The sequence below is a fragment of the Staurois parvus genome, unplaced genomic scaffold, assembly GCF_062004578.1.
Source record: "Staurois parvus isolate SC_StPar_1 unplaced genomic scaffold, SC_StPar_1.0 ptg000715l, whole genome shotgun sequence".
Lineage (NCBI taxonomy): Eukaryota > Metazoa > Chordata > Amphibia > Anura > Ranidae > Staurois > Staurois parvus.
The window spans coordinates 8,690,314-8,709,220 of NW_028318511.1; the positions used below are offsets into that span (position 1 = coordinate 8,690,314).

General features: G+C 42.3%; 1 protein-coding gene across 1 annotated transcript in view; it reads right to left on the bottom strand.

Annotated features, from left to right (window-relative positions):
- TALDO1 (transaldolase 1) overlaps window positions 1–18,907 on the bottom strand; it is a 39,366-nt gene that overhangs the window by 15,407 nt on the left and 5,052 nt on the right. The window contains exons 2-3 of the mRNA XM_089653575.1: window positions 5,064–5,187; window positions 1,301–1,408 (exon numbers count right to left, since the gene is read on the bottom strand). Of these exons, the coding sequence (XP_089509701.1) occupies window positions 1,301–1,408; window positions 5,064–5,187 (232 nt within the window). The remainder of the gene's footprint in view (window positions 1–1,300; window positions 1,409–5,063; window positions 5,188–18,907) is intronic.

Here is an 18,907-nt window from a genome sequence, read left to right on the forward strand (position 1 = left end):
CTCAGCTGAGACTACCTGTGACCAAAATAAAAAAAAATAAAAAATCTGTGCAAGTTCAAATTTTTGGCTAATGTTAGAAAATGGGTACATGCAGCAAAGAACATTTGTGGACATGCTAATTGTGGTTAACGTCACACCTTAACTGCTGCAAGCGATGCTCCAATCTTAGAATGTTCTTTTATTGCAATGCACATCACCACCCTAGGACAAGAACTCAATTACATTCTATTTTGATAGGTGCCTGAACCTCTTACAAGTACAAGTACAGTATATCACCGTTAGCTACTGTGATCTTAGCTTAAAGAGAACCAGTCAAGAATGGACATTTGTAAGAACCAGAATATCCAATCTTAAATTGACCCTGGTCACTTATCAAGTAGCCCACCTGTAAAGGAAGCATGCATATAGTTACCCTTCCTCTGGAACTGTGCATTGAAAAGCCTCTGCTCCCCAGCCACTGTATGTATCTGACCATATGGGTTGAATACTTGCTCCCCTCACTAGCCACCCCTCACTAGCCATTGTAGTCCTTTCAACTAGTTAGTATATCCTGTAGTTACATAAGTGCTGGCAGACTGAATTACAGTGGCTGGAGGGGGAGCAAACCGTCTACACATGAAAATGTAAAATACATGCAGCGGCTGGGAATTGGAGAAGCGGCAGCTTTCTAATTCACCAGCTTCTGGAAAGTTAAGCACGGTATATCTATGCCTTTTCAGGTCTGCTATTGGGTAAAAGTGACCTCGTGGTGAGATTCAATTTAACCCTTGTAATAGTGCAGCTTCATTTCTTAGAGAAGTATTTGTTCACTTGTTTTCTCCATGTCAAGCTGTAAGTCCCCCACGAAGGCCAACCTATGTACCGCCTGAGATCAGGACTCAGAACTGCCACACCATAGGATGCTGAAGGGGGCAAAACTGTCAAACAAATACTTTTTCTTTGATGCAATCCTGACAGCAACTTTGCTATTAAACAGTTTTAATGCTTTAGAAATGAGCTCAGGCAAGATGGTCTTATAGACTGACAAGCCTGTCAAACAGACAACACAAGTAAATAGAAGACTGTACTGCTAAAGGAAAAAAAAAGTTTCAGATCAAGTTTTATAAAAGGTCAGTGAGGGATAGAATACTACTCTGTACTTCAAACTACTACTACAAAAAAAAAAAATATGGCAGCTTTTATTCATGAATTGTTTTCTGTCTAAAGCTCCTAATTTCTCACAGCAATACAGAATGCATGTTATAGATCAAGTGCATTAAACAGGAAGTGGCAACCCTTTGGATGAGTTATAAAACCTCACCTGGCATCCACCTCTGTGGAAACCCGACCAGGAACCACTTTCAGGATTTCCTTTCCGAATGACACAAAAAGCTTGTCCATGACGTTGTTGATCTGCTCCTGTTCAGACCTAAAAGGGAAAACTCTGTTGAAACCAAACTCTAGCCAGATAAAGATAAGCTGATGCAGCTCTGTACTTAAAATACACCATTAAGTATTTTTTTTACATTCAAGCAGTGCACGTACATGAATATGACCTAGTATCAACCTTTTGTAGACCCTGTATAGCAGAAATAAAATGTGAGAGGAGGAAGCAGCATAAGGAGCCAATCAGCTCATCCTGTGCTGACAAGTAGCATACTGATAGATGGGAAACAGTTAGACGAACTGATAATTGTGCCACTTCTCCTCTCACTGTACAGTCACAGGCTGGATCATGTTCAGCACAACATGGGCTCAGAAAAGTGTGGTGAATGATGCTGGTCATAAAACATCTAGCATTAGTAAAAGAGGGGAAAATGTACAGCAGAGGAAATCTCTGTACTGAAACAGAAAAATGCAGGAAAAGCTCTTGGGCATGGAGTTCACCAAAGCTTCAGATTGTCACTGGAGTCCTCTTCCACTCCTCCATGACGTCACAGAGCTGGTGGATGTTAGAGACCTTGCACCACTCTACCTTCTGTTTGAGGATGCCTCACAGAAGCTCAATAGGCCAGTCCATCACCTTTACCCTCAGCGTCTTTAGCAAGGCATGCAGTGGTAGTCTTGGAGGTGTGTTTGGGGTCGTTATGTTGGAATACTGCCCTGCGGCCCAGTCTCTGAAGGGAGGGGATAATGTTCTGCTTCAGTATGTCACAGTACATGTTGGAATTCATAGTTCCCTCAATGAACTGTAGCTCCCCAGTGCCGGCAGCACTCATGCAGCCCCAGTCCATGACACTCCAACCACCATACTTGACTGTAGGCAAAACATACTTGTCTTTGTACTCACCTGGTTGCCACCACACGCTTGACACCATCTGAACCAAATCAGTTTATCTTGGACTCATCAGACCACAGAACATGGTTCCAGTAACCCATGTCCTTAGTCTGCTTGTCTTCAGCAAACTGTTTACGGGTTTTCTTATGCATCATCTTTAGAAGAGGCTTACTTCTGGGACGACAGCCATGCAGACCAATTTGGCATATGGTCTGAGCACTGACAGGCTGACCCCCCCACCCCTTCAACCTCTGCAGCAATGCTGGCAGCACTCATATGTCTATTTCCAAAAGACAACCTCTGGATATGACGCTGAGCACATGCCCTCAACTTCTTTGGTCAACCATGGGCGAGGCCTGTTCTGAGTGGAACCTGTCCTGTTAAACCGCTGTATGGTCTTGGCCACCATGCTGCAGCTCAGTTTCTGGGTCTTGGCAATCTTCTTATAGCCTAGGCCATCTTTATGTAGAGCAACAATTCTTTTTTTTCATATCCTCAGAGTTCTTTGTCATGAGGTGCCATATTGAACTTCCAGTAACCAGTATGAGAAAGTGAGAGCGATAACACCAGATGTAACACCTGCTCCACATTCACAGGAGACCTTGTAACACTAATGAGTCACATGACACCAGGGAGGGAAAATGGCTAACTGGGCCCAATTTGGACATTTTCACTTAGGGGTGTACTCACTTTTGTTGCCAGAAGTTTAGACATTAATGGCTGTGTGTTGAGTTATTTTGAGGGGACAGCAAATTTACACTGTTATACAAACTGTACACGCACTACTTTACATTGCAGAAAAGTGTAATTTCCTCAGTGTTGTCACATGAAAAGATAGAATAAAATATTTACAAAAATGTGAGGGGTATACTCACTTCTGTGAGATACATACATCTGTATCTATATATACACATATACACACACTATCAGAGAATGCACATTTTCTTTTACCTGTAAATTGTTGGAAACGCAAACTATTTAAACAGAAAGGTGGTGGTACTTATCTTCTCATGGGCTTTACCTTTATCTTGTCATTTGTGGCACAAGCCCTACTTTAGGCAATCCGATACCCTTTCCTCCCTCTATAGAGCAGGGGTCTCCAGATTTTATAAACAAAGGGCCAAATTTACTGTCCTTCAGACTTTAGGAGGGCCGGAGTGTGGCCAGTAGAAGTAGAAAATGTCCTAGCATCATTGGTGTCAGTGAGAGAAAGGGTACCCCACTGTTGGTGTCAGTGGGATGATTACTGCCCCAAGGGCTGTAAAAAGGCAAGCAAAATGCTGCATTTGGTCCCTGGGCCACAACTACAAGACTATATCCTTCCTGCTCAGCTCATATGAGGTCTTGATTCAAAGATGGACCTTTTGGATCTAGTGGGGAAATATTAGGTGGCATTATATGGATAAGGTTCATATCAAAATGTTGCTGCACTAAAAAAAGTCAGATGTTTACCATATGATAAATTACACTGTATGGGCACTTGCTTGTATTACCATCTTTAACACAGAAACCATACAGGCAAATATATATGATTTTGTTACAAAAAATAGCAGATGACCAACCTAATCCTCAAATGGAACTCATGGTGTGGCCTGCAAGGAAGTAGCCTTGGATACTAGGTAGATTACAAGAGGGCGCATCTCCAAAATGCACATTTTTCCTATAACAACTTCTGCTACTGCCTGCATGGCAACAGTGAATTGCATTCATTGTTCAAATATAGCTGCCATCAACAGCGGCAAATAGCGCACTGCCACAATGAAAATGGAGAAAATCAACACTATTGTTTTAAGTCCATATGCAATTCTCTGCTTCTAATTTTAGCATAAAACTTGATGTAACAAAAACAAAACTGATGGATTTTACCATTTGTAGGGGATTAAAATGGAGTGCTATACAATACTTTACTACTTTTGAACAGAAGGATTAGCACCTCTGCCATATTTGTATTGCATTGCCCCTGATGAGGTGCTTTCCCTCCACTTACTATCCCAGAGATGAAGGAAATTCTCAAAGCATGATGAAATATCAACTTTGACAACTGTTACCAAACTGGTATCACCATTTTATGGTTTCCACCCTATTCCAGATCCTAGATTTTTGAAATGTTAAAAGTTTTGAATTTCACAACAGTCACCAGGACAAAGATCATTCTCCCACAAGGGGACACAATAAAAGCCCAAGAGAGTTAAAGAGGGTAGTTGCCAGAACATTCATGTGTACACAAATGCTTACATATACTTTATGCATGTTATTTATCTGTAGAAGCCTCCTCTGTATACATCCAAAAGACCACAGATTGTGCTGGGTGCTGCCATCTTTGAAGTGATGTCAGCTGCCCCAGCAGACTCCGTATTCTCCTTTGCTCCTTCCCCAGTACCTACATAAAAGATTATGTAGGAAGGGCAAGGAGGAGCTGGGTCAGCACAGAGTAATTAGGCACTCCCAGAAAAGGAGAGGGCTGTGATGTACAAGGAGGGATGCGACTGTGTGAAATAGCTTACTCTGAATTAGTTGCACCATGAGCTTCTCATTTGGGCAATACACTAGGGCAGTCTGCATGCAAATGCAGCATGGCTGGGATCACCCACTCATCCAGACTGACCGCCATCCGTCATGGCATTTTGATATTCACATAACCCCTGGTAAACCTGATTACACATATCCATTTTACATACTTAAAGGGGCAAGGCTGAATTTATGGTAAGTGGCTGTAATATTATAGAGTAGATTAACCAAAAGTGACGCTGTGCTTTAACAGGCATGTAGAAATTCTGGCCCTTAGCATTACATCTACAGCATTTACCCGCCAAGCTTCTTCCCATACTGGATTGCATCTTCTACCAGATGTTTGTATGCTGGCATCTGGGCTGCTGCCAAAATCAGAGATGGGTTTGTCGTGGCATCTTTCGGCTTGTATTCTTCAATTGCTAAAAGAAAAGATATAAAACGATCATGCTCGGCAGAAATTCAGTATTAAAATGCAATCCTAATATTTTTTAGTAATAACATGCATAACTCTTGAAATTAAATTAGCTTCCTGCTCACATTCATTACAATAGTACTGCAAAGAGACTAACACACACCAAGTACAAGTCAGTACATCTCAAAAGGATAAAATTCTTCTATTTTAAGTGCATTAAAACCCAAGCCTGCCATGAACAAGTGGGCTGTAGATGCCTTAGTACCCCCATGGTAAAGGGACCTGAAGTCTGATTGTCCTCAGGGGGGGCAGAAAACAGCTGACGCTGACTGTTTAAGCTGAACACTAGTTATAAAAGAACAAAGTAATGCAGCTCTGTCCATCCTAAAACTTATTTCTTAAAGTGCAAGTACCTGACTGACTTGGTATCAGCCTCTTACAGTTCCTGTTTAGCAGGGGTTTCCAAACTTTCTGAACAAAGGGCCCGTTTACTGCCGTTCACACTTTATGGGGGGCCAGACTGTGGCCAGTGGAAGTAGAAAGTCCTGGTGTCAGTGGGAGTAAACCATGCCAAATGAGTGGGAGGAATACTGACCCATTGTAGGTGTCTGTTGGTTTAAGAGTGCCCATCATTGGTATCAGTGGGAGGAATAGTCCTCCACTATTTGTCAGTGGCAAAAATTGTGTCCCCATAGTTGGTGACAGTAGGAGGAATAGTGCCCCAAGGGCCAGATAAAGGCAAGCAAAGGGCCGCAGTTTGGAGACCACTGCTGCAAAGCATAGCTCTACAGGGTAGGAGAGAAAGAAGCAGACAATCCATTCATGTGATAAAGCATTCTGATAGAAGAAAGAAGCAGAGTGACAATTGAACTGTACTGTTTCTACTTTACTGTCCAGTCACAGGGTGGGGACAAGTCCATGACATCCTGATCTTAAAGCGGAGTTCCACTCACCCTGTCAAAAAATAAAAGTCAGCAGCTACAAAAACTGTAGCTGCTGACTTTTAAAAAACAGCCACTTACCTGTCCCTCGGTCCCACGGTGTGTCCCCTGCAGCCCATTTCACAGGCCGTCCTGTATTCCAGGAGGCCGGCATCTTCAGTGTGGGCATCTGGCTGTGATAGCTTGCGGCTTCACAGCCGGGTACACACTGCGCATGTGTGAGTAGCGCTGCGCTTCATGAATGGTCCTGAAGTCTTCTGGGACCTGTCATGTCCCAAAATACTACAGGGAGCGAGGACACCTTCCATTTCCGATCGCCTAGGCCAGGGGTAGGCAACTTGAGAGCCGCAGGACTACAAGTTCCATCATGCCTCTGCAACTCATAGCTGTAACTGTCAGTTTTGTAATCTTTGCAATGCCTCATGGGAAATGTAGTTCAACAGCTAGTGAGCCGCAGTTTGCCTACCCCTGGCCTAGGTGATCGGACCGGAAGTAGGAGAAGGTACCCGTCAAATTAGGGGACCCGTTCCCCCCCCCTTCCCATGGGGAGCGGGGGAGAAGTCCTTAAAGCGGCACTTCCCCTTTTGGGTGTAGCTCCGCTTTAAGCTATCCATACGGAGATCAGAATTCAGCAGCAACTGGCCAAATTTTAACCCATCTTTGGGCAGACTGGTTGTACTGATGTCAATCAACTTCAGTACAACCAACCTGTGAGTTTTTTTTTCCCCATTTGATCACTGCCAGCAGCTGTAGTCGCCAACAGCGATCATTGTGAAGGGGGAAATTGAGCAATTTTCTCCCCTTCATCCCCTGGTCAAAGGAAAAAAATGTCATAACATATGGCCTGCCTTTGTATAAGTGGAGTGATTGATCCTGGCTATCATTAAACCAGGAAGACGGACTGCAGAAAATAAGTACTGCAGTCAGCAGCTCCAGATATTGCAGTAAATGTTTATTTGATCTTTTAATAGACTATTTTTTTTTTTTATTTGCTGGAGTTCTGTGTTACATTTTGCCAACTTGTATATGGCAAACTATCTTATGACAAGTAACAAGACTAAGGTGTCTTTCATACAGGCCGCCAGGGGGCAGTAAATAGGTAGTTGAGCTGCAGATTTATAGCCCATGACCACCCACCTAAAGCCTACAATACAGCAGAGGGGACTGTTCACATGCAGCAGTCATGATGGTTTGAGTAGCATCAATTTTACCATGACAAGTCAAGTTGACAGACAGCACCACCAAATGCACCCAAGTTTGTCATGTGAACAAGGGCTATGCACAATGCAGATAATGCCTGGTCATAGGGTCTACCAAAGACTTCTGAGATTTAAGATGTAAATAATCATATAGATATATCCTGTATTTGTGCAAGATCCTTATATGTTTTTCATAATTAAGACCATAAGTGTAGTTTTATTTTTTGTAGAATAGGAGATTGAACTCTGATCATTTCCACAGCTGAGATTTTCCCTGAGACAACCTGGAAGAATTAGGTGTGGACCTAGAGATACAAGAACAATGAATAAGCAAACGAAAACCTCCTCCTTACTCACAGTGACTGTGCAGAAAGAACTGCAACTAAATGAGGAAAAGGCTATTCAATTCTAAAAGCAGGAAGCCAAGGATTTCCACACACAGTTGCTTAAAAGCATTGCAAAGTATAAAAACCCATCTTCTTCATATGTAAACACTTAGGAAATGAAGGTTGAATACAGAGCCTTCAGTCTCAAGGTCCAAGCTGTTTGGGGAATGCAAGGTTAGCACACATTCCTCAGAACATGGACTAGACAAGGGACTGGGAACTACAAAGGGATGTTTTCACAGCAGTCTGGTGCAGGACATTGTGAATTATATCACTCATGACCCTAAATGCCAGATTACACCAACACTTACGGCTTACCATAGCACACATGTCAATGTGCAGGCATGTGTTTTCATTCTTGCTGCAATGCAGTTTTAACATGCATTTCAGGTGGTTATGAGCCCCTTTTTTTGCTACAGGGCGGTAGGGGTGTGCAAAAATCATATGATTTTTTTTCATTTACGGGTATGTGCGCCACCCGTGATTACTCACCGGCACCCGATGATCGAGTATTTCCAACGGGGGAGAGACCTGTATGTAAACAATACCGATCTCTCCAGTTGGCTCCCTTAGTCCCTCTACAGTGAAGCGCACACACAGCCCACATAGTAAAAACACACACATGCGCAGTTAACCCTTTGATCGCCCCTCATGTTAACCCCTTCCTGCCCACTGCCATTAGTATAGTATCAGTGCTTTTTATTAGTACTGATCACTGTATTGGTGTCACTGGGGATGTCAGTGACACCAAGTTAATTTCCCCCCCAGTGTCAGAATGCCCACTGCAGTCCCGCAATAAGTTGCTGATCGCCGCCATTACTACTAGAAAAAAAAAAAATACAGTTATCTATACCGCCATTTGTAAACTCAATAACTTTCACGTAAACCAATTAAGTTACATGTATTGGGATTGTTTTTTTTTTAGCAAAGACATGTAGCAGAATACATTTTGGCCTAAACTTAATGACGAAATTTGATTTTTTAAATTTTTTTACTGAACATGTTTAACAGTCAAAAATATTGTTTTTTTTGCAAAGTTGTCAGTTTGTTTATAGCGCAAAAAATAAAAATGTACAGGTGATAAGAAATCTCTAGAAAGAAAGAAAGCTCTATTTGTGGGAAAAAAAAAGAATGTAAATTTCATTTGGGTGCAGCATTGCATGACCGCGCAATTGTTAAAGTAACAATGCTGTATCGCAAAAAATGGCCTGGTCAGGAAGGGGGGTAAATCCTCAGGAGGGCAAAAGGTAAAAGGTGGTTAAAGGTGTAAAAAACAAAAACTTTTATGCAACTCCCGCATTCCCCCTAAATACTCACCTGAGCCTGATCTTGGTCCAGTGCTGTGCACCATTGGCTCGCGCTGCGGTCAGTAAAAAACCTGTGAACAGAGCAGGAGCGGGGCTGAGCCGGGCTGCTGGGTTTCTGAATAGGCACAAACAGCCCGCTTCGGGAGAAAGCACGTACAAAGTGCCCCCCATAAGAAGCAACTTCCGGTGGGGGGTTGGGTTTGACCCAAGAAAAGATATAGAAAGGATATGGGCTACCCTGTGCAAAATGATTGCACAGAGCTGGTAAGTATAACATGTTTTTTATCTTTTTTAAAAAATGGAAGTTTTAGTATCACTGAAAATCCAAGAAAAAAAAAAGTGTATCTATATTGCAGTTTACCATTTCTCAGATGTGAGGATGGCCATTTGTTTTCACTGTTCATACTAACATTTCCAGCAAGTACAGAAAACTGTAGATCTTGCCAGAAACGCAGTGTCCTTGTCATTTCCTGTGAATTATACGAAAATTACAAAGAATGTTGTCTGCCTTCTATAAAATACTAAATTTCTGGCTCCTTGATGTAGTGAAGATGACGAGGAAGACATGTTTGTAGTCCAAACCTGGTGAGCAGCCCAGGGTCATCATGCAGCTCCCTTGATAAAGTGCAGCAAATGAGCCTTGTTATTCGCAGGATTGACAGGTAACAGATGTGGTGGGTGCATACATTTTTCTTTTTTCTAAGGGTTGGTAAGCTGCAATATATTACATTTTTGGCTTTGGGTTTAAATTGATTCTAAAGGTTATTTTTCATAAGTATGTTATACTTGCCTGCTCTGTGCAATGGTTTAGCACAGAGCATTCCTGATCCTCCTTTTCTAAGGTCACCCACCAGCACTCCAGGCTCCTCCTCTTTAGCGAGTGCCTCCAGTGGCTTGCTCTGGGGGCACTTGTGCAGGTTCAATCCTAAGCCAAGCTGCTTGCTTGTGTCTAAAGACAGACCCTCTCCTTCCTCATCACAGAATTGGACTGAGCCAATGGCTTCCACTACTGCTTCTATGCCCTGAGAGGAGGGAGACAGGTGAGAACTGCTGCCCGAGCATAGCAATGCACTGAACGCAGGCTCAAGTATTTAGAGCGGTGAGGGGAGCTGAGCGTTACAGGATTTTTACCTCTGAATTAAGGTAAAAATCAAAAAGTAACTTCACTTTTGTTGACAAACATTTCCCCTCTGAGTGATCTATTACATTGCAAGGATTTAAAAACAAACCAAAAACTGTTGTAAACTCCTAACTTTTGCTATTCTGAAGAAATAGCTGTTTGTCCATGTGCTGAGTGAATCTGTATGTGAGTGATTTTATAATTCTCAATCAGCTGTTGTACTTGCAGGGCTCTGATGCGGAAAATTGCAGGGTCTGCATCCTTTAGACGTGGTTTCCTATTGGGAGTATCTCACCAAAAATGCAATTTGTGTTGCAGGGGATGCTGAAAATCTGACTTTAGTGTAGACTTCTGGGAAAATCAGTAAGCCAATCACACAAGCAGAAAATGACATTTCTGGGGGGGCGTTTTGTACACCATCTGTGTATAAAACACCTCCAGGAAGCCATATTGCATATTTTACAGAAAATTACAGCAGCTGGAAATTGAAAAGGAAAGGTCATTTTTAATATCTAATTATATCAGGACAGGTGTCACAATTGTATACTCTTATTTGCTATTTTTTTCCCAAGAAAATGGACTAAGCCTTTAGAACCACTTTAAATACAGTTTGAAAGCTCTACCAATCTATAGGTCCCTACAATGTTGCAAACATTCATTTTCACCATCGATATTTCCACATTCCTTGATGCAAGCGATTTCTAAACAAAGTGAGTAGTGGAAACTAGTTTAGTAATTAGAATAACATCCCTCAAAAAAAGGAACTTGGGAAATAAGAGCACTTCCCATGATTTGACCCAAGTCCTCTCTGCCTCTTATTTCAACACGTAAAGTATTACACACCTACTAAAAAATTGGCCAACCAGTGTAATTAAAATGGAACTTTAAAAAAAAAAAAAAAGCAAAAAAAAAAAAAAAAAACCCCAAACAGGCAGGTTTAATGCAGAACAGACATACTATGTCTCCTGCATACTGAGCTAAGCCATACATGATCAGCTGGTGAATGAGCTCAAGGACAATGCAGCACTGGAGTGGAGCTTAGTAGTTCCATTTTATTCAAAATTAGATAACAGAAATGCATAGGTTAAAGGATAAATTCACCTTTAGGAAACCATTAAGAGATCTGCGAATAAAAAAAACTACAAGTACTGTCTGCGGCTGCAAACGTAATTGTAGTTTGAATGGGCTGCAAGGAAGCTGCTGAGCACTGTCATAGTTCATTCATTCTTCCTCTTGCTTTGTAACAGAAAACCTGTTACAGGAATATGGGCATAGTGCTAGGGGAAGATTGTGCAGGAGCCTGACACTGCACCCACAATCTGCTGATTGCGGGTGAAATGCTCTGCAGGCTCCAGTAAAAAAAAATAAAATAAATGCACATTTAAGCCCTTAAAGATTCTCAAGTTGTGCACTTATATACTAAAAATTATTCCAATATCTGCTTAGAACATCCATGAAACTTATCTTTAGTATGCTGTTGCCCCGAGCCCTGTTTCACACTGGATCCATGTCGGTGCAACTTGGCAAACATCTGTGCGACCTCATGTATAGATATCTATGCAAGTCGCACCTGAAATCGCAAAAAAATAGTGCAGGAAATACTTTCAAAATCAATGCGACTCCGACAGATGGCAAGCTGCATCCCATAGCCTTCAATGCAAAATCACATCCCATAGCCTTCAATGCAAAAGTGCCAGCCACATTAAATTTTACTTTTTTTTTTTTTTTTTTTTTTTAAACCGTCCATTTCAGTTTCAACCAAATGTATCCCTAATTTTTGGTTTTGGTACTGGAATTTTCATTACAGTGCACCACTACTTTGCTTGCCTTTGTACTTCCCTTGGAGCACTAGGCCTCTCACTGACACAATGAGGTAACATTCCTTTCACTAACAGTGCGGCAAAATTTTTCCCCCCTGATACCAATGATAGGGCACTATTCCATCCACTGATACAAGTGATGGGGTACCATTCCTCCTATTGCCCCCAATGATGGGTAACCAGTCCACCAACCATTAACAATTACAGGGGCACTATACCTCCTCCTCCTCACCACGGGCACTATTTTTTTTTTTCCTTTTACTTCCTTGGACCACCAAGCCTGAGGAGTTGTTTATTTCGACCAACACTGGGACATTTTCTAATCTCACTGGACACCGTCTGCCCCCATAATATCTGAAAGACAGTAAACTGACTTTGTTGAGAAAGCTTGGCGTTCCATGATCTAGCTTAAAGTCTACATTCTTCTTCATTACAATATTGGAAGATACACATTTCTAGTCTACACCAAGGTTCTCAAACCCTGTAATCATGGTGATATCAGCAGTTTCAACTAATCAGCAAGAAAATATTTATTTTTCATGCGACAAACAGCTGAAATCCATCACTAGAACATCCTACCCATTACATGCAGTGCTTACTGAAAATGTAATCCAGGCAGTAAGCATCAATTAGTATATTGGTATATCACAGCCTAGATCCAGGGGAAAATACAGGATGAGTTAGCAATTTTCTTCTACTTCCACTGGGAATGCAGACAAATCTGAACAAGTCTTTTAATTTCATTACTGATTGGTTAATTACATTCTAAAGGCCAATGTCATCAGCAATGGAGATCTTGTGTTCACCAGTGAAAAGCCAAACAGAAAATTAATCTGGGAAGGCTACTCATCCACCCCCCCCCCCCCCATGTCTAGTATTCTGTGACACCACAGAATTGGAAGTTTAATAGACAACTCATTTGAAAAATTTAAAAGCAGAAAAATCAAGGTTTTGCACCACTGATACATGAGGACAAAACCCAGGGACAGTCAAATCCCAGGGACTAGGAAGCCAATGCTACTTAATATTTATAGACAGAGCCCAACCTTTGAAGTTCCCTAGCTGTCCTGTCAATAGACCTGGCTCCTAGAAAATATCCTGCTGGTGCCTGAATTCCATACCTTGTACAGCCCTGGCACTCAGGGCTGGTGCTAGAACATTTTGCGCCATAGACAAGACCAGCTACGTGCCCCCTCCCCCCAAAAAATAAATACATTTTAAAAACAGTAGAAAAAATATTAAATTGACAAAATATGAAACTGCTAAATTTATTTTAATTTGCAAAATTACTAGAAGGAGCAGATCAGCTGCGACACTGGCCCCAGACATCCAGCATCTTCCTCTACTCTGCTGCCCCTCCCCTCAGCTGATGGATCAATCATTATGTGGCGGTGTCCCACATGATCAATCAGCACCGTGTCCATTGTCCACCACCCCGCCATCTTTCTAGGCTTGGCTCACCTTTGATGGCTCCTTCCGGGGTGCAGAGTCCAGAGGCACAGAGACGAACAGACCAATCCTCCGATCAGAGACTGCCCGGGGTCCTGGGCTAATGTTATCACTTCCCATCCTAGGGGGAGCCTACACTTCACTGCTACAAGGAATACTGCAATATGTATATATATGTACTAAATGGTCATGTGTGTATGCATGCTGAGAGACGATTGTGCAGAGTAAAGATACCATCAATCCCTGTGTATGTGGAGACGGGGTCTCTGCACAGAAATGAAAAACGCATACAAGAGGTCCATAGGCCACACAGTGCTGTCCTGTGCTGCTTCCAGGCACCCCTAGGTGGCAGTGCGCCCCAGGCGGCTGCCTAGTTTAGGCCCCGGCCTTGCTGGCATTACACATTTTACACGTCACAGGTATAAAGTGGACCACATAGATCATTTTTTTTTTTCTCAGCTGCAAACTGAAACAGATTTAACTTCTGATAGTAAAGGCCAAATTCCACAAATTCTGGAGCTCCTGCCAGGTGCCAACTGTCCATAAAATTTGCGGGAAATTGAGAAAGGCCATACCAGAACTACATAGATAGACTCAACACAGTCACATCTTCCACCCTTCCAAAATGATATCTGTGTTGATAACGATTAGGCAATCCATACTCTGATCACCAGAGGTGGTCATATTAGGATCCTACTTGTGCACAGAGGGCTTTAATCCTCAAGGCAGAAAATCATGGCATAATCATTACTCAGCATATAAAGATTCTATGCACCAGACACCTACACAATGACCTACATTATGTATGCAGAGTTCATGCTTGCAAAGCTTTAGTCAATGCAAACAATACTACTTCCAAACGTTTGCACCTTTATTTACCAAACTTTGTATTACCACTCCCTGTCTTCACCAGGTTAGCTAAGGTAAATGAAGCACAACAGAGGCAGGTAAGAACACCGACTACTGAACAAGTATAAGGTGCCATGGGTTTATGGATTAAAGGAGATCTAAAGTCATGACATAACCTAATCTGTTTTAAAGCAGCACAGTAGAATAAAAACACTTGGTAATTATAAGTAAAACTAAAGACAGAGCCTTTTCCACCCCATTTTGGATACAGCAAGAGAGTTCTAACCGCTGTCAGTTTCTTGCCATCTGTGTCCCGTTGGAGAGATTTCCCTTCACTTCCTGTCCCATAGCTAAAACAGGAAGCAAAGGAATCCTTGGTTGTCAGCAGAACTGGTCTGTCTATTGGAAGATTTTCTCCATGTCACGGTCCCCCCTCTCACTCCCTCATTACATGTCCCTGCGCCCGCGCATAGCCCACACAAAGGGATCTGCCCCCTGCAGTGCGGTTCGCACCTCTCCTACCTTGGCCTGAACTGCCCCCATTGTGTGCCCGGACTACCTTGGCCTGAACTGCTCCTGCTGTGTGCCCGGACTACCTTGGCCTGAACTGCCCCTGCTGTGTGCCCGGACTACCTTGGCCTGAACTGCCCCTGCTGTGTGCCCGGAATATCCCTGCCTGAACTGCCCCTGCTGTGTGCCCGGAATATCCCTGCCTGAACTGCCCGTGTGCCCGGACTAATTTTGCCTGACTTGCCCCCTGCTGTGTGCCCGGATTATCTTTTCCTGAACTGTCCCTCTGTTGTGTGCCCGGACGTTACCCTTGTTACCCCGATCAAGTGTCCCACATCCTTCAATAAAACCCGTGTGTCTACTGCTCTCCGTGTGCGTTCTGTCCCGCCCACACCTCCGTCACACTCCACTAATTCCTGTTCTCCGAAATTTGAGATCATCTTTTACAGTCAATGATAATGGTAAGCAGGACAAATCGAGAGGGTGAAATCTCCCTAACGGGGAGACAGCAATAAAATCCCTCTCCACTTCATCCATAACTTTAAAAAAATTGTCTTTATACATTAATTACTATTCTTAAATTGAATAAATGGTTGTTCATGTAGTGATTGCAGCCAATCTCGGTCACGTATTTTCTGGTATCCTCGCACACATTTGCAGCATGTTGCCAGCTGCTTCCTATTGATCATGTAGGACTTGGTAATTAAATCACATCATCTTGTTGGCACAGCTGTCGTCAGCCAGATATAGAATCACAGACAGTTTGAAGAAGGATATCATGAACATGGAGTTCAGTGGTGTGAACATTTTTGAAAAAAAACTTCTTGTCCAGGGACTAAATCGAGGTCCCAATCTACTTGTCCCTCATGACAATCTACTTGTCTAGATAAAAATACATTTTAAACAAAATTGTATTTAAATCTGGAGGTGTTTTTAGGCACTTCTGGGTCTTTTTTGTAATCAATCTTTATTAACATTTTCTAGTGATACAGGGTAGACAATCTCAGAAGATATATGTCAATCGGTCAAGAAAACAGTAATAAAATGTATAACACAGGCAAACTGACACTGACAAAAATTACATATAATTGGAATATGTATGGGGCTTTTAAAAATGAAAAGGGCTTTATGGCGCTGTTGATCTCCTACTCACCTCCCCGCCTGTCTCCAGCACTGCACCCAGAGACTAGCCGGGTGGGGAGAGACCTTGCTGTGTGCTGAGCACTAATTGGGTACTCTTCAGGAAAGGGGAATGTTGGGCTCTCTTAAAGCTCAGCAGAAGCGCATCTGCTGAGTAAATGAGACGAAAGCCCAAATGAGAAAAAAAAAAAAAAAAAAACGAAAAAACTTTTCTTTCAGGTTACCCTCACACGGAATCACTTGGGTGTTCAGTACAAGCGCATGCTGAGCAGCCAAATCAAGCTGCAATGTTCCCTCTGTTAAAGGGATCAGTTCACCTTGTACCGTCAGTGTAAGATGTATTTTCGACAGGAAGAATCAATGAACTGCCAGAGCACTGAACAGCGTCATGGTAGTTCAATGAGAATTACAAGCCGACATTCGCAAACAATGTAGGTCCTCATAGCGGATTCATTCATGGATGATGTGGCTGTGTAGGTGGAGCCCTGCACAGCTGCGCTCTTAAAAAAAAATTAGAGCTGGTACAGGGAACTTCTCCCCTTACTGTGGTCACACAGAGGGCTCGGATTGCTGAGCCACTGCAGGAGCACGTTCCACGTTCCACTGTAAAAATGGGTGGAACATGTAACACATTTCTGAAGGTCACCTTATGTATTAACCCTTTCACTGCCAGAGCCCTTTTTGCCTTTTGTGCACACGCTTAAAATATCATTTAGGCCTGAAGATTACATAAAACCCCCCAAAAACCTAATGCGATAGGAATTGCACATCCCTGGGTGTTTGAATGCCCTGTGCTGTATTCGGATCACAGATAGCAGGCAGAGAAGCATGGAGGGGATGTTATGCATATGGCGTGAAAGTCCTGTGCCGTAATCCACCAGACCGGATAACAGGAAGAATAGGAGGGAGAAGAGGGTTAGGTACAGGCACCAATTCTCCTATGAGAACATTGCCGTTATTTGCCCAAAATGTCAAATCTACAGGTGTTAAATTTATCTGCCACAGTCATGCACAGCTCATCTACATGCAAAGTGTCCAGATGTTGTAGTTCCAGTGCAAAGCTATCCACAATGTGGTGACATGGCTGAGCATTTTAACGAGTAAGAAGAATATGCATCACTGCAAGCAAGAAAGTTTATCCTGCAGTAAGGATCAATAGTACAGCATGTCTAGCCAACGGAGGAGCCTTTTATGTGAAAATACTATGCTGGAGAAACAGAAATTAAGGGTATCATGACTTCATTTCTACTAAAGATACCCATACAGGATCTTGAATTTGGTTTGCTTTTTGTTAATTCAATTATTCTTCCAAAAAGTATAATCTGTTCCATATTTTTTTCCACAAATTGTGAAAACTCATCTCTTCATAGAGGTCTATCCTGCCCCCACCTAACCACTGTACATTCTCTCCATCAGTTATTAACTTTTGTATCTCTTGACCCTGCCTCTTAGACTGTAAGCTCTTATGAGAAGAGCCCTCTGATTCCCATTGTATAAAAGGGTTACTAAACCAAGGACCCTGCATTCACTATATCTGGTCTCCTACAGTGCATACAACATACCCCCTCATACATTTACGAACTATAAATGTAGTGCTCTCTCCCTTCTGCTAAAAGCAGCTAAGCGTATCATGCCGATTCAGTGGAAGAGGACACATTCCTAGTCGTTGGGGCTGAATCTGGAAGGCAACGAAGAATATGGGGGCCAAGGAGTGGATTGTTATATAAACGGGTACACGAGACTGCTTTGCCTCCATTTGGGCTACTTGGAGACATTATGTATCTGGGTTGAACATGGTCTCCTCTAGTCTAGACATTGCTTTACTAGCCTTAGCAAAGCCTAGGTTTAAACAACTTGTCCAGGCGAACCAACAATCTTGACCACATTATTACTCTTTTTTTTATTTTGTGTGTTTCTATTAATGTCCCCCTCAGCCCGTGAACTGGTTGTGGTATGTTATGGTAGACCTTTAGTTGCCCCGAAATCCGTTTTTTAAAATTTTGTTGCTGTCAGTATTTTTCATTAGCATTGCTAAATGAACATTTTCACCCAATCTTTAGGCTGGGTATTTCCCTACTGCAGTCTAGCAGACACTTGAAGATGATTTGCTGGCATACGAAGGCAACCCATAATTCCATTGCCTGAGCTGCCCACCGGGCAGCATTGGTGATGCATAGCCTGGTGAAAATTTTCTGTACCTCCTTAAGGCTCCTTATTTATATTGTGGGATTCTACTGGAACCAGCAGGCCTCTTCTTGTACTAATTATGTCTATATTGTTGATTTCCTCCCCCCTTTTTATTACATTTCTTATTGAGATAATTTGCTTAACTCTCATTGCTTGTAATTTTTGTTTGTACATGCCCTGACTATTGAGTCATTAAATTTGAAGCACTGAATGTTACACCCACCTTTGGATGCTGGAATGTTCTTTTTTCCTTATTTCTGTATTTGCAAAACTCAAAATAAAGATTACATTGAAAAAACAAAAAATGAACTACTTCCTAAAGAACCCTTCAATGCAAGTTTCTACATACAGAAATAAAGACCTTTGAAGTGTCAGCAATTTTGCAATAATTTATTACAGTAGTAATTTACAGTAAACAAATGACACCCCCATAAGTGTTCTAACATAAAAGCTGGAGAGAACAGAGGTGTTCTCCTGATAAAGGGCACGGTTGTGAATAACACTTACTACTGGTTGGCTGCACAAGAATGGGGTGTTAGCTTAGCCTAAGGCCGCTCTAGAAAAGTTGGACCCAAAAGCCCTGAATATATGAAATATTTCTATTACAGCGCCAGTCTCTGAATGAGAAAGCCTGTAGATGCCAAATGATTACATAACTAAAAAAAACTGCTGTATCCAGTACACTTTGTATATCAAACACAGCTACCCTGGGACACCAACACAATTGCTTTGATAAAACTCAGAATATTTTTGACATGTTTTGCAACAAATTAGCATGTTCCGAATTGTATCCGGCTTTAAGTATTGCCTCCAATTAAA